The sequence below is a fragment of the Fundulus heteroclitus genome, chromosome 22 (genome assembly GCF_011125445.2).
Source record: "Fundulus heteroclitus isolate FHET01 chromosome 22, MU-UCD_Fhet_4.1, whole genome shotgun sequence".
Taxonomy (NCBI): domain Eukaryota; kingdom Metazoa; phylum Chordata; class Actinopteri; order Cyprinodontiformes; family Fundulidae; genus Fundulus; species Fundulus heteroclitus.
Genome location: NC_046382.1, coordinates 33,432,408 through 33,449,017, shown reverse-complemented (window position 1 = coordinate 33,449,017; position 16,610 = coordinate 33,432,408). Strand labels below are relative to the sequence as shown.

Sequence of the window (16,610 nt, the reverse complement as noted above, 5' to 3'; positions counted from 1 at the left end):
TTGTTGATGGAGAGGACCGATTGTTTATAGGGAATGTTGCTTCCATCCCAGGTGAAGAATGAGAACGATTTAGGTTGATTTTACAGTAAATATCTTACTTATAGCTCCTTTAATATTGAAAGATTAGTGAACTGATCCCAGTAAGCGAACCATTATAGTGTGAAGCAGACAGAGAGAAACACTTCTGCTGATGTGAAGGTGACCTGTTGTTCTCCGGTAGGTAATGACTCCAGATGAGACCATTTTCTCAGGCCAGTCCAGACCTGATTGGTGAGGCAGAGCAATCACTTGAAAAGCGTTTTGCGCCGGAGTCACCTTTTTTCCATCTCAACGGTCCCAGGTTTTCCACTCCTTAAAAGGTAGGCAATCTCACTGAAGATGCCGCGTTACTCAACTCACGAGTGACCTTACCTCCACATGCCGGTGAAACTGTACATTATGCTGACGCAGCGAGGAAGCTTCGGAGGAACCAATCCATCCAAAGTCGCGAGCATGGATGGGAATCCAAAGAGTACCAGATACTTTACGTAGAAGAACTGGACGAGAGCCAGGGCCAGACCACCTGGGACAGAAAGCAGAGATGACGCTGAAATCATTTTACATAGACGACAAAGAATAGTCCACCATTAAAAAAATCTATCCATGACGACAGAGGAGCAACAGTGGGGACTAACAGCTGTACTTTTAACTAGTAAGAAACATAACTAGATTCACTCAGTTTAAAAGCTGCTAAAATATTGATGATGAATGAGTAGAAATTAATATTTAACATCCCCTTCCTGGTTATGACAAGACAACCGAAGGTAAAAACTGCTCTGAATGAATGGGCTGATGACTGACTGTCAAAGCAAAGCCGCCCGCATCAGATAAATAGGATTATGAATGATAAATAATGGGCAAATGTGTCAAAGCAACATCATCTAGAAGCTGCCAAGTCTTCTGCAGTAGTGATCTAAATATAATGTTTAACACACGTCTTCAGTGGGAGGAAAGTGTTGAATGTAACACCTTGTTTTTTTAGCTAGAGTTAAACACAACAAGCCGACCGAGCATAGAGGCTTACCCAAGGCCCAGGGAGGGAGGATTTCCATGTAAGTCTCATTAGAGTGAATGGAGTGCATGTACATGACATGGATCATGTATTCTGCCAGGCACCACCACAGCAAGACCCGTCCTGATCTGACCAGCGTGTAGCCAAGAGCAGATTCCCCCCCCTTGCTCTCCTCAGTGGACTTCTGCATCTGCCAGGGGAGCAAGAGCAAGCTGATACTAAAGGAGTGCAGGTTAAACATATGAGACGCACGTTCTTAAGGTTTTGGCACCTTCCAACTACAAACATCAGGTGTTTTAGTGAACGCCACTAAAGATAGGAAGATGGTTGTGGATTTCAGTAAACCTGGGCTAAGCTGTCTGTCCATCACCCTCCCCACATCGACTGCTAAAAATACCAAGGAGTCAGTATGGCTGACAACCCGGACGGCTCCCAGAACACACAAACTCTACAAGAAGAGGCGGAGCTGTCTGCACTTCCTGGAGAGGTTGAGGTCCTGTGAAGTGTGAGATGTAGCACACATTGCATCACCCCGAGGTGGCCAGTGGCCTCGTTCATGCCGCTGTGTGTTGTGGCTGCGCTTTCCCAAATAAAAAGGTGGGGGCTGGACAATCTGGAAGAAAAAAGGGCCGAACTCACTAAAAACTGTGGAGGAGAGGGGCACATTGAGTGAAGCTGTAATGGTCAACAGCAGATGCCCTCTTTACAGGCTCCTAGCTGGGGAGAGGAGGAGCAGCAGTGGCAGTGGGCTCCTCTAAGAGATCCTTTAGCTCCACCACAACAAAACTTCTCAACTGTTTGGTTACATTTTAGTTGCTGTTTATTGGTTTTGTTGTACTGCTTTTCTTTCAAAGACCTCATGGACATTTGGAATGTAAGCAGTTTGTAAGCATTCATTCCCGCAACATGATGCTGCCATCACCATTTTTCACAGTAGGAATGGTGAGTTCAGGATGATGAGGAGTATTAGATTTCCATAAAGCATTTTGCAAGTAAGTCAACAAGTCCAATTTATGTGTTGTCATCAGGCAACTGGCTACACGTTTTTTCTTATTTATTATTATTTAGGGGTATTAGAATAAAGCAGGGTGTATAGCCACGTTATTTGACTTTTTTTATTTATATCAGTACCTTACTGGTTGCAAACAAAGGTTTTATGGAAGAATATCACGTCCTGCTGACGTATTAGTTATCATTTTGGCGCTTTATGCTTTGTTTTTGCTCAATTTGTAAGTAAATAAAGCCTTTTGTGTTTATTTCTAATAACAGAGACGGTACGTACAGCGCATGTACAGCAGGGGATAAAACAAGGAAGCGGCTAACGGCTGTTAGCATCTCCCAGCGAAACAATGAAGGTCCGAGATCCAGTGAAAAAATAAAACGCAAATTTTTTAAAATAAAATTATTCCAAGAGGGAAAAGACTCTAATGTCGCTGGAAACACAGTATGAACGTTGGTGTTCACTGAAGAGGACGCTAAACCTGCAGATTGCTCAGATGTGACCGCAGAGTTGATTGATGTGAGTAAATGTTCTGGTATGAGGCTCTTAAAGTTGCTGTCAGATCGGTTTATTTAATTAATAACGGTTGATCTTCGATCAGGCAGAGCTACTGGGAGGGATTGCAGAGGGTCAGCCTGGGACAAGCATTATTTTGTACTGCGTTATTAAATAAGTAAACCAGCATTATGATAGTTCGCAATACTGTCATTAGATGGCGCCACATCTTTTTATATCTGTTCATCGTGCCCTGCGCTGGATTCTATCTAGTCTCAAAAAGGGCTATCAAATCACTATCAAGATGGAGGCTCGGTGCATATAGTTTTACTTTATTATGGTCAAACGTTTTCTGGTCTTTTTTTTATAAGCATATAATGTGGCTATGTACCTCTAACAATAAGGCACCATTTGATCTGTGTGTTGGTCAATCACGAAAATGCTAATAAAATACATTCAAGTACGTGGTTGTAATTTAAGTAAGTAAAACAAATTAAATTTAAAAAAAAGCTCACATGATAGAAATGACTTTGGATCACATCATATCTATGCTTATCAATGCAAGATTTATCTCTAAAGATCATGTTAGAGATCAGAAGGTTCACTAAATAAAGAGCTGAGACATGGCTCAACTGGAACAGAAACAAACAAACAAACAAACAAAAAAGACTCAGCCTTCGTTGCAACAGCAGAAGAGGCAATTTTCCCCTCACCTGCTCGGCGTAGGCTTTGAAAGTGATAATGGGTCCATTGTAGAAAAAGGGATGATAGAAGGTGTATGAAAACAGCCAAAAGAGCTGCACGGCTGGACCGCGATCTAAAGGGCTCCAGCAGTGCTCCAGGCTGAAGCTGATGAATCGCAGGCCACAGACGGCAACGCTGAAGAGTAGCAGGTAGTACTCCTCCTCTGTGCTGTACCAGCCCCTCTGAGTGAGAAAACAGTTGGAACAATTATTTCTGCCGCATTCACAGGAAACCAAAAATGACATCCGTATGGTAGATTCGTTGTCTGTGCTTTTCAAAAGGGGGAAGCTCACAGGTTAAGAGATGTGATTACAAATCTATGCTGAACACAAAACTCCGCTGTATTTGTAAGTATTTGTGACGCAGAGCTAAACTTTATCTAGATCCGTATTGGTTTGCCCAACTTCAACAGCCAACTCTTTTCTTCATTATTAAATCAGAAACATTTTCCCTGTAGAATGGCTTGCTCGTTGCGATATTGCAGTGAGATGCGTTTCCAGCAATAAAAACCCCATATCATTTTGAATTAAGCAGTTTGACTGAATAAGTCTTCGTTATAAACGGGGAAGGATGCTCAAAGAAATTCAACTAAAATGTATTGAGCCGTTTAGATTGAGCAAAATGAAGAGCACAAGCCCAACGGATCAGTATCTTCTATGCATCTCCTGCCCTCTAGTGTTATTTTGGAGAATAACATCCAGTGAGTTGGATCTACTGAATCAAGTGAATAAAAAAGGTTTATGGAACATTTTATCTGCGGACTGTAAAAAGTGAGCCACAATATTTTTTTACCAAGTTTTTGCTTTATGTTTGAACCCAATTTGGCTTATTTTTTTAAAGTTGATAAGCCACAAAAGAGACGTTCACTCAGCCTATACCAAGTTTTCAACTTTACATTTTACCCTAGATTTAATTTATCCTGTGCCGGCTAATCCTGCCTTAATCCTCATGAAAAAGTTACGATGCAGGTAAGACGGCTCACCTGGATGTCCTGCAGTGGCTGAATGTGAATTGTGGAGAGCAGCAGAAGGTTAGCGATCCATGCCAGAGGAGGCTTTCGCAGCTGGGCCACTGAGAAGGCGACAGACAGATGTAGAAGCAGCACACCCACGCCTTTAAAGCCCAACACGCTGCTGGCAGCCATGAAGTCGTATACTGTGAGCACAAGCACCTTAAGCTGTCGAGACAAAAACATAAAAGCAATGCACATGTATCTATGTGTAGATGATTGCCTTAAGTGAGCTGTAGGATCCCCTCACCCTGGGGTGAAAGATGGTGCTCAGCCTGGATAAGACGCCATGACCAACTAGAGTCCACAGTAAAGACTTTTTGGCCCACTCGGTCCAGAAACTCCACTCGAAGTCAGACGGGTCCTTTGTAAAAAAACAACAACAAAAGAATTAAAAAATTTTACAGTATCCATTCGGCTTGAACTTGCAGTCACATTACTTCAATGTATTTTATTTTGATATTTTATGTTAGACCAACAACGTAGCACATCATTGTAAAGTAGGATTAAAAAAAAAAAGGTACATGAATTTTTAAATTCATGTATCGATGGCTAGAAGAAAGCCATCGTCGAAAGACAACCATAAGTAGACTTGTTTCATTGCCACAAGCCAACGTGCAAATGATAGATGCTCTTTATAGATGAGATCAGAACTGAGCTTTTAAGCCTACATGCAAAATGCTGCGTGTGCAGCATTATGCCGTGGGCATGTATGAGGGAATATTGTTGGTCAGCTGAATACAAGAAAGGTGGCAAACAACTTGGCACCTGAGAAGAGATTCACTTTCTAGCAGGACAAAGATCCCGAACATACAGTTTGTAAAACATTTATGTTTTACAATGGCCTAGTCAAAGTTTTAGACCTTAATCAAATGTGTAGTCTGTGGAAAGACTTTAAAAATAACATTTAGACGCTCTTCGCTTAATCTGCACAAGCTTGAGTTGTCTATTAGGATGAACTTGCAAGACTTCAGCCTCCGCACGTGTGAAGCTGGTAGGGACATAAACCAAAAGATCTACAGGTGTAACTGCAGAGAAGTAGGTTTACAAAACACTGACACGGGTGGTCAGAATACATTTTCAAGCCATGTATCTTAGATTTGTATTAGTAAAAAAAAAAATAGTCAATGCTTTTTCGCTCAATTTAAAATGATGTACTATTTTGTATTTGTCTGGGAGATCAAGTTAATCGATGTTTGCAGTTGTAATGTGACGACACAGGAAGAAAATCAAGGGATATTCCAGGCACTGTGAATCAAGCACTGAGTTTTTCATCCCACAACATAATTTAGAATAGTTGTATTTCCTAGTGTCAGCAGCGAACTTACCCTTTTAAACCCCTTAAAAAGGCCATTTTCCAACTGGAACTCTCTCTGCAGCCCCGTTTCATGCTCTGAGGTAGAAACAGGGACAGAACAGTGACGTTTGACTTTAAATTCTTCCTTATTTGTATTTTATCAAACCCAGCGCACAGACTGCTGTCTACCTTTGGAGAACTTGTGCAGCTGGTAAAAAGAGTAAAGATGAGAGCCCAACGAGAGCACCCAGTACACAAAGAGCTCTGGCCATGGCAGCGGTGACACCAGGGACTTGAAATCAGATGACATCAGGTCCCTCTGCTATAATGTCTCTAAAACACAGGGAGTCAAGATACACAGATTTAGTCTGATATACAAGGCTTATCCAGATCACCAAAAGTTAACATGTGCTTTATTTTCCACAATACCCCACTACAATCTGCATGATTAAATCTCTGATGGTTGGGTTTAACCAAATCTTTCTTCAAAATATACAGCAAGTCCCAGCTAGTTGGCTAAAGGATCAAGATCACCTGCCAGCCAAGAAGGCCAATGAAGGGATCATGAACTGATCTAAAGACGTCAAATTAAATCTAAAAAAACATTTTTCATTGCATTTGTTTTAATAATTGACAGAAAAAGATCAACACAGCAGTCTTACCCATAAAAACAAAAAAGAGCACAGTACATTGGTTCTTAATGCCTTGCGTCTAGCCGTTGTGCCCTTTTTAAAATGATTTAAAAGCAATGTTTGCTCAGATTAACCAGCAGGAAGTTGGGATGGCAGGTTTCTGTCGTCGTTATTTAGATGGTCAGATGTTAAAGAAGCGAGGAGGAACTGGGCTGGCCTGCTCTTTACCTGTGTGAGCACAGTTTGACTGACACAAAGACATTCCTTGTAAGAAACGTTGAAGAATTTAGACTGCGACTTAATTTATGTTAGTAAAGCCTTTTTTCTGTACTATTAAGCTCTTACAAAACATGGGCTATCAGGTGGCGGGACATCATCCCAAAGTGGTGGGTGAAAAACACAAGATGCAGCACGGCTCCAGACAGGACCCTTTTTAACTTTAAAGTTTTTGACTTTGACTAACTTTAAAGTTTTTTGTTAAAAATCTAAACTGAAACCATTACTTTTTAAGGCAGTTTAGTTTAGCAACTCATTTTATTTTGTTTTTTAAAGTGCATTTTGTATTTATTTATTGTTTTGTTAATTTGATGCCTATTTCTTTTTTCTACTCTTTTAATACATTGCCTGTTCACAATGTCGTTATCTTAGCTTCCCTAGTAATTACCTTGCGTATTAGTGTATATAAATGAACCCTTACACTGCACAGCTACAGAGTCACGATTTCTATTTGCTGAACCTACTTCATTAAAAAATATAGAGAAAAATACAAATATTGCAATTAAATTAATATTTAATTGTATTTTTGTTTATAAATAAAAAACAGCACATATTTTTAGTCAGTTTGGTTTCTCTAATTTAAGCATAAAACCAATAATAGGTAAAGTGTAAAACAGAGTAAGAAAGTATGTGACTAAAGTCAGCCTTCAAGCATCAGAGGATGAGTTGACTATATTTGAGATGTAATTAAAAAAAAATCAATGAACAACATACTCCATCCTATTTAAACGTGGAAATGTAATAAACCAAATGGGGCTTTTATTGTGGTTAAACTAGCAGAACGCCTGAAAACAATTCCTCCTTACCTGGGAATTCAATCCTGTAAAGATCTTCCTCGAAGGTTTCGATGACTCCAGCATGCCGAAGCGAAAGGTTTATTTTCACAGTACCCAGGTGGTATTGCATTTAATTAAACCTCTGATTCTCTGTATGTTTGCATGCAACCATTTGTCAGTTTGCATCGTTTTCACGTTGCTAATTTAAGCCAGAAACTACCAGAAGCTGTTGGTAGATGTTGCCTCCGCTTGCTAAAGGTTACCGTGTACCGACAGCGGGCTGTTGACCATTCACAAGCCGTAACCTGTGGACTATACTCTGCGTTAAAGCAACAATCAGCCTCGCTGATCATTCCGCAGCACTGTCTCTTCTTCTGCGGAATAGAACTTGCTTCACTGTGTAAATTAACTTTGCTGAGCTTTAGCGCCCCCCGTGGTGTGGAGGACACAAAGCGTTACAGGAAGTGATTAGAAATAAATTCTTTATATCCCAGATTACTTGCTTGAAAATTCTGCTTGTTATTCCGATTAACTTTTTTTTACTTTTATAGGTTATATTGTCTGAAACCTTTTCAAAATCATTTATAGCCCTGGTCACATTTATTGGCAACCCTGGTAAATATGTCTAAAAGCCTTAGATAAAGTAATATTTTATTGCAGTAGCATGTTCAGATGCTGTATTCCATTTATTTTGCAAATCAAAACTAGGAGCTTGGAATGGTATAAACCCAAATATTTCATTCCAGTTAACACTGTAAGTCAGGATTCCAAACTAAAACTAAAACAATCAAACAAACAAAAAAGGGTCAGAATTCCAAATTGGTGGCAGTTTTCATTTGTTTGTTTCCAAAGTTGCAGCCACTACATGTAACATTGATTTAAGACCCACTTTATAACTGTGTCTTGTAAGATGAACATGTTTTCATCACAGCTTGTTGTTGATGTAAGGAGCTGCATTATTGGATCTGCATTATCGGATCTGGCCATAAAAAATTTTTTCAGACTTTCCAAGGGGAGAGCTGGGTTTATTTTTCGGATCGGAAGCCAGGATCTCTGAGTTCTGACTGCAAACGAAATGCAACATAAATCTAGAATCAATTGCATCATCCAGTGCCAACAGCATCTGTCTCAGCTGGCTGTTTCCAGCTTCAATTTAAAAATTCAGAAATGGTCTTTCCCTGGCCAAGAGCAGAAATTTATCAGAAAAGACTAAAAAATTTGCAACTTTTGTTAATTAAACAAATTTAAACTGAGTAAAAACAGTAAAAACTTAATTTCCTGTGGTCTTTTCCTACTCTTGTCCCACAGGTTTTATGTACAGTTTAGGATTATTCTCAGTAATCAATTGTCTCTATGAGGTTAAGAAATGTCAACTTTTATGTGTTTTTTTTTATGTTAGGACAGGAAAAAGGTTTTTTTCTGGCATGCCTCCTAAATAATGGATTAACATTTGCATTGCATCTGCTATGGAGAACTGAGTCTTCCCAGATGCCACCATTTTGTGCAGTTCTCTAACAGTGAGGTTTTTTTAACCTGCCAAACAATGATGCTTGCTGTGCATGGCGAGGAGGTAAATATGGGTTGATGTCCAGTCTGGTGGCCACCTGCTGAAAGAAATTAGCCTCTTTGTTTCATGATTTTTATTACGCCAGGAATCAGAATAGTAATCTTGGATTACTAATTAGAAGATACCAGAAACTCTGATCACTTTTAAAAAAAGTGTAATGCTATATTTATTTGAAAGGGATTGTTGGGGGCCAATAATTGTCACTAGAGATTTTATTATTTCTCCTCTGAACAATGTTACTAAAATTAAAAGCTGCATTTTGAAGAAAAAAAAAAGTGAGATTATGCCTACAAGTTCAAAACTTCCAGTTGGAATCAATTCCTGTAAAGGACAGTGGACATGTTAACTCCTTAAAATTGATTTAAGATGGGGAACTTTCTTTTTATCATTCAACAAGAGGAAGGTTTATTCAGACAATTGTGTTGTTTCATTAGAGTTTAACAAAAGCTTTGATTCCTAATCAGACAGCACTGTGGGGTGTTTATACCTCTACAAAGAATCAAAGAGTTTTCACATAAAATTCAAAGGGAAATAAAAACTGAAGAAACATTTTAACATTCAGGGAGCACACATAGACATCACATAGCCAAAATCTCCATCTTCATACATAAGTCATGCTTTTCTCTTTTGCTTGACATTCGTTGATAAACATCTTTAGGTTTTTCTTCGCCTCACAACTCAGTACAGAGGAAGATGCATTTACACTTTCTGGTAGTCACACTGAGTCATTCAATTTATTCTGTTCTACAGAGTGTTTTTAGCTTACCTACAGTGTGTGTGTGTGTGTGTGTGTGTGTGTGTGTGTGTGTGTGTGTGTGTGTGTGTGTGTGTGTGTGTGTGTGTACATGTTACAACAAGGGAGTATTTGCAATCAGAGTATGATCATTTTTTTTCACAGCTCGTCTGTCTCTCCATCAAAGGGCACAGCATCCGTCTCCATGTGGATGCTGCTGGGCTCACCGCTGGTCACCCAGCCAATAGGGGTACGGTTGAAGGAGGGACGGCAGCCAATGTCGTGTTGGTACACCACTGCGGGTTCGGGCTCGTCTTTGGTCACCTCGGTTTCTGGCAACTGGAATTTCATGAGCTGGTTGGCCTTTTCAAAGCCGCCGAAGGGTATGGCCATCCTGGCCAAGACAAAGTGAGAGAAGAGACAGATTAACGTTGGTTGTCACAGAGCCCAGGAAACAAATATCAAACAGAGAGGGAACCACCTGTTGAAGCTTTTGTATTTTGGCACATCTTTTCGCTCAATGGGACCGGGCATTTCAGACTTTAGAGTGGCTAGCAGGTTCTCGTCACCCTTCATGGCCTTCTCCCATGGTGACACGTACGTCTTCACAACAACCAGTGTCTTACTTTTGCCGTCTTTTCCAGCCCCTAGATGAAGAAAGACCATACTTCAATCAAAACACCTCCATTTTATCATACAAAAAAATCAGTAACATGTATTTTTCCAAGGAAAAAAAAGTAAACGTTTTGACACGTTCCCATATCCTTTGAACTTTTTCACATTTTGACACTTTACAACCAAAACCTTAAGGGTCATGTAACAGGATTTAATGACATATGAACATAATATAGCTTAAAATAGTTGATTTTCGAATTTCTTTGCACATCGCAATCCAAAGGTTTTGCTATAGATTAATAGGACAACCCTAAATTAAATGCAGTGAAACCAATTAAGTCCAGAAGTCACCTAATTAGTAAATAAATTCCGCTTGTGTGTAATTTAATCTCTATAAATGTAGTTGTTCTGTGAAGGTCTCCGAAGTTTGTGAGAGAACATTACTTAAAGCGCACCATCAAGATGCCCAAGACGCAGAGGACAGGTCAGGGAGGAAGTTGTGGCAAAGTGTTAAGCAGAGTTAGATCATAAAACTATATCCATGTCTTGGGACGTCTCATGGAGCACTGGTTCATCAGTCATCTGACAATGAAGAAGGCGTAGCAAAGCTGCAAACCTACCAAAACATGTCCGTCCACCAAAACTGATAGGCTAGGCAAGGAGAGCCTTATTCAGAGGAGTAACAACTGAGCTGTAGAAATCAAATTTTAGCTGTACAAATCGGTCCTTTAAGGACAAATGGCAGTAAGAAAGCCCAGTTCTATTGCCAATTTGCTGCAAGCATCTGGTAAATTTCACTGTTCACTGATAGCTAGGGGCATTGCTGAACAGAAGGTAAAATAAAAATGCAAGCTACAGTTATGACCTAATTTGGACCATAAAATTCTCATAGCATAAACAGAAGCTTGTTATTATAAAATTATGCAACTTAAAAAATTCATGGTGTATGAATACTTTTGTGAGACATTGCATGCTTTTACTGTATTTTTCGGACTATAAGGCACACTTAAAATCCTTAACTTTCTCAAAAATGTATAATACATCTTATAATCTGGTGCGCCTTATATGTGATTAACGTACTTGTTGTGATTATTGACTGATTTTATGTGATGCAATGCGCTCAGAATTCTGTCAAAATGTGTAAGTATGACTTTGGTAAGCAATGAAACCGTTTCACTCAATGGATATTTACATTACGGTACACTGTGTCACTACCTGATCGGTCCCGTAACAGGACCGATTAGGTCCTGTTAGGTAGACTGCTGTCTGCCTGACTGTAATGCCTAAACTAGAAGTGCATTCATGTAAGACATGCACCTTTAACGGAGCAATGCCCGTGCCCGGAGTACGTGCTAGTAAAATTAAACCAAGTTAATTCAATATCAGTGAAGTTAATTTTGGCTTTATGTTAGAAACAGGACAGTGTAGTCCAGCTACTCTGTCCTCCAGACACAGACAGATAGCTCTCCCTCTCAGGAGAGAGCGTTGTACGTGGAGAGGCGGAGGGATATTTCACACTTATTTAAGAATATTTAATGCGCCTTATAATCCGGTGTGGTTTATATGTGGACAAAGACACACAAAGACACGTTAAATAGCAGTGCGCCTTATAATCTGGTGTTATACCAAACTTAAAAGTTTGTTTGGAAACAATTTTCTAGAAACAAAGACATAAACCCTTTGAAGATGAGCACTCACTCGCTGCGTCTCCTCTACCACCTTTGTCATCCCCAGCCAGTCCTCCTTCTCCTCCTCCTGCACCTCCGGCGCCACCTGCTCCTCCAGCTCCTCCAGCTCCTGCCCTTTTGCTTCCAGGCTTAGGAGGAGGCATGGGTGCCCCTCCTCCCACAGGTGTGGCTCCTATATACGGATGTCTTGTCTCTTTGCTGACATAGTGCCCTCCGACATTTATAAACTCACCTCCGAGCTGACCTCCCAAAGAAGGAAAAAACTTCTGAAAGTTGTCCTGTAATATGAGGACATGGAGAACATAAAGAATATAAAGAATAGGAGGACCGTATTAGTGACGCTGCACTTAGTAAATATTGCCAAACACTTATCATTTGAAACCTAATAAAAACAACACAGGCTTTTTCAACCCTTATTTGGTGAACATGGATTGTACTGATTAACATTAACACATCCAATAATTTCGACTTTTGAGTTAACTTTGACAAAGTTAATTTCAACCCACCATCATCAGTACTTTTAGAATTCCTTAAAGGAGCAATTATAAGTGAAATGTCCTTTTGCTGACGTCTGCCCCCTCTGGCGACATGATAAAATGACACCAGTGTTGTGCACATGGATGGGAGAAGAGGAAACGCATCTACTCCTACAACTGCACAGGTCTTTTGTTAAGAGGCATGATGTCTTCTGAGGTAAGAAAGCTATCAATTTTGAAGTTATCCCATGTTCTCTCACTAATGAATCGATTACAGCGGAGACTCAACAGAACGTCACATGCACATGCACACCTAGAGGCTTTGGCCTGAAGAACTCTATCATAAAGTGACTGATCCAGTGTATAGAGGCAACTGGGATAAATAGAGGAAAACTAATTCTTACACGTCAGGCAACTGTAAGGGCATACATGAGAAGGAAAATAAATATTTCACTTCAAAACTTGCACTTTGCACCTTTAATGGAGCCATAAATAATAATGACACCCAGTGTCTCAAATTGGAAAAACACTCCAAAAATAGGTCTGCGCCGTATGTCTAATTTTGAAAGGAAAAAAAACTCGACTAAGAGATTGTTGATGGAGAGGACCGATAGTTTATAGGGAATGTTACTTCCATCCTGGGTGAAAAATGAGAATGATTTTGGTTATTTTTACAGTACATTTCTTACTTATTGCTCCTTTAAGTCACTTAACCTAAAACCATATTTTAATAAAGCTTTTTGTTAGGCTGATGATTTTTTTTTTAAATATGGTGAATTTGTCATAAACTGCTTCAATGTTCACTGAAATTAACAGAAAAGTATTCAGCCTTTTTTCTCCCACCATCGAGTCGCTGGTGAAAATATCAGGATTATTCTCGTAGATGAACTTGTTAACTCTCTGCTGCCTCATCTTAAACATCTTGGAGCCTCGGTTGTTCTGCAGGGAAAGCTCCTCCAACATGATCTCTTTGGGGGTCCGGATCTTTGTCCCCAGATCGAACTCGGATGCCTCTGGCTCTGTCTCAAACTCTAGAGAACAACAGTTGAAAACATGAAAATGGGAATGGTTTTAGTTGAGCAACGGTATACTTCAGTGAACATGACAGATAATAGCTGTGTGCGTTTTCTAGAAGTACCATTTCAATGAAGCTTTTCATCTCGTGTGTCAATGCTCTGCAGTACTAATCGATCAATAAAGTTCTTTATGAAAGTCCATCAGAAGCTCAAAGCAAACATTAAATAGAAAGTACTATATAGATGACATAGTTAAAGATAAATGGTTCACAAGAAATAAAAATTAATTAGATTAGCTTTTATTTAATTGAGCTCTACATAAGTTCTCTTTGGAATAAATCTACTAATTTGACTAAAGCTAAGAGCCTTTTCCCATATTGTTGTTATGTTACTATGAAAAATAGTGATCAGGGTTCCTGTGCAGTCTGATAACGTATGGGGGAAAAGACAGTAAGAATAAGAAAAACATGAGTTACTACAGACTTTCTTTCACTGTTGCATTGTCCTTCCCTTCTCTCCTTCCCTCACTGTGTCCTTCCTTTTTTTCCTTGCATTGTTTCTTCCTACCTTATATAATTTGTTCTCCTGTGTCCATCCTTATGTCATCTCTCTCTCCTTTAGGGTATTTCTCATCATTCCTTTGTTCCTTCTTTTTGTCTTTTCTTTCTATCTTCATTGCTTTCCTCCCTACCTTCCTTCTTCATCCTTCACTGCGCCCCTCCTTCCGCCCTCACTCCCTCATGTCCTTACTTCTGTCCTCCCTCTGCTCCTTCTGCGCTTACCTCTAATCCCTCTTTGTGTCTCTTTCCTACCACGTAGTCCTGCCTCCATGCCATCATTGAGTTTTTCCTTCTTTCTCTCATTCCTTCTTTCATTGCTTCTGTATTTCTTTTATTGTGTCCCTCTTTCTTGGCTTTTTGGGTACGTATTTTATTCCTTATATCCTGCCTTAAATCCTTATGTCCTTCTTTGTATCCCACCCCCTTTTATCTGTCTTTTCTTACTTCCTTTTATCCTACTTCCTTCCTTGTGTCCTTCCTTCCTTCCGGCTTCAGTTTTTTCCTGGTGGCATATTCAAACCCTGCCTGTTCTACACGTGCCTAAATTCAAAGTGAATGTTTGTGTTTTATTCTTTAAAATGACGGTGAAGGGCTGAGAGTTCTGGAAAAGTGTTTAAGAAAAGACTTACCAATCAAACAAATAGAACAACTAACTCCTGTTCTGTTTCATTTTCATGCTTTGAAATTATTGCACAAAATATCACTGCTTGTTTCCCATGTTCAATGCGTCGTCTGCAGTGTACCCCTTCTATTTCTGTGTACGGCCGTTATATGAAAGAGTTTTACTGAGCAGAGGTAATTTCATATTCACATCATTTTACGTCAGCCTTACCATTCTGACTGATATGCGATAGGTCAGTTATGATCCTGGAGGGCTTTTTCCGCTTGTTTAGGGGGGCAGGTGTTCCCAGAGGCATAGCTGGCAGGAGAGGGAGAAACCATAGAACGTTATTCCCGGCTATAGAAATGCAGAACAGCATTCCTGCATTTGACGTTTACTAGGCACTCGCTCTGTAAGAAAATGCTTCAAAAGACGAAAGCAAAGCAAATAACGGCATATTTTGCACCAAGATTGGAAAGTTTAAAGCAAAGCTGAGCGTTTTGGAATTTCTAATATGAAACAAAACTGACAGCAATAAAAAAAAAAAGGCTGATTTGTCTAACTGGAAGAAATTCAAGTTTCATATAGCTTATAGAAGATGAGGAGGGGAGAAAACGAAAGAAGGTTTTAAGTTACTCCACCAGCTTCTGAGCATAACTTAGCACCATTAACATCAAAACCTATCGTCAACCCCTGAGAGCCCGCAGGAGCTGAATGTAACAGACCTGAAGACAACACATGCCCTCCTAATTTTTCACCCTCACGGGAAGTGTCAGTGCCCGTGGATTCCTCACGTTCCTCCGTGCAACACATGTCCTCCCCAAAGGAAACGTATAGCTCGATGTGTGCCTCAGTTTTTGTTTTGTGATACAAGATCTGCTCTCAGATCGGTCTGAGTAAACTGTAAGTACACAGAGGCATAGTGAATAACTTCTCCTCAGTTAACTTTGCGGGGGAAAATGAGGGCTTTGGGGTCATTAGATAACATGAAAATGAGGTATGTCGCAAATTATGTTGGCAAATCTGCTGCCTGTGAGTCAGTTAAGGGGATGAAACACTGTCCTTTATCTCATGTGTCAAGAACTCTCCCACCTGAAGCGCATGCATATTATTTTCAATCTTTATCCAACAACCTCGACTGCCCTCCCTGTGTTTGCCCTTTCTACATAGTCTTTTAATTATATGTTTACCTTAGTGTGTATCTGCATGCTTCCATTTGCCTTTGCAGCTGGTAACCCTCAATTTCCCCACTGTGGGACGATACAGGATATTTCTGTTCGTTCTATTCTACTCTGTTCTATTTCACGAGCATCTTACATTATCATCTGAGCTAAATTTTATTTTGCACATGCAGATTTGATTCCAAAATATCTGCAAACTCAGCCACAACCTTTTCCTTAAGGTCTAGCTGAGAGGCAAAACATCACATCACATCTACTGGCTGTAACTGAACCCACTGCAGCTATTTTTAAAAGCCAATTCCAGCCAAGACATTTTAGCGACATGCAATGGCATCATACAGCTACCCAACAGGCTTGAAAGCAAACTCCTAAGAACCCAAAAAGACACCTCCAGAAAATCAGCTGGACACCAAGAGTGGGATCTGGGACGAATGCTAATGAGGATTTTTGATGCAGTGGAATAATTTCAAGTTAGGGGAGCTACTGCTCAAACTTAAGGCTCTGATATTACTATATTAAACTTTTGTAACAGTCAGCACATTCAGCTCTTTATTTAGTTTTTAAAATAAATCTGTTTCCCCCTTGTTAGCCAGATAGCCAGTGTAACTTCTGTTTGGAAACCCCCTTTTTTCCCATTTATCCAACATCCAGAGTTGAACGGCAGCAAGTTTAGTCCACTGATCTATAGAAAAAGCACACCAACAGGTTTAGATCCACTCACCGGGATTCTGTTGTAATCCTCTGAGGTGAGAAAAAGACCTATAAATACCAAACAGTAAGAAAGATATCGATCTCAAACACAAGGGTACAAATCCCTCAGTGCCTCTGACCCCACGGATGACCAGACGCAGCTCCCACAAAGCGCAAAGCCCACCCAGCACTCAGATAGCAAA

The 16,610-nt window shown here is 40.0% G+C and overlaps 2 protein-coding genes across 2 annotated transcripts in view; both read right to left on the bottom strand.

The window, feature by feature from the left end:
- Window positions 1-7,737, bottom strand: part of hhat (hedgehog acyltransferase) — a 32,546-nt gene extending 24,809 nt beyond the window's left edge. Inside the window, exons 1-8 of the mRNA XM_012878412.3 lie at window positions 7,311-7,737; window positions 5,786-5,929; window positions 5,628-5,692; window positions 4,550-4,663; window positions 4,273-4,467; window positions 3,260-3,472; window positions 1,064-1,241; window positions 412-562 (exon numbers count right to left, since the gene is read on the bottom strand). Of these exons, the coding sequence (XP_012733866.2) occupies window positions 412-562; window positions 1,064-1,241; window positions 3,260-3,472; window positions 4,273-4,467; window positions 4,550-4,663; window positions 5,628-5,692; window positions 5,786-5,906 (1,037 nt within the window). The 5' untranslated portion in view covers window positions 5,907-5,929; window positions 7,311-7,737. The remainder of the gene's footprint in view (window positions 1-411; window positions 563-1,063; window positions 1,242-3,259; window positions 3,473-4,272; window positions 4,468-4,549; window positions 4,664-5,627; window positions 5,693-5,785; window positions 5,930-7,310) is intronic.
- A 1,485-nt stretch (window positions 7,738-9,222) lies between these two features.
- myoz1a (myozenin 1a) lies at window positions 9,223-16,604 on the bottom strand. The gene is made up of 6 exons (XM_012878379.3): window positions 16,439-16,604; window positions 14,768-14,854; window positions 13,203-13,390; window positions 11,894-12,161; window positions 10,062-10,227; window positions 9,223-9,974 (listed from the first exon to the last, which is right to left on the bottom strand). Exons 2-6 carry the CDS (start codon window positions 14,850-14,852, stop codon window positions 9,740-9,742), a joined length of 942 nt encoding a protein of 313 aa, XP_012733833.2. The 5' UTR covers window positions 14,853-14,854; window positions 16,439-16,604; the 3' UTR covers window positions 9,223-9,739.
- Window positions 16,605-16,610: the final 6 nt, after the last annotated feature.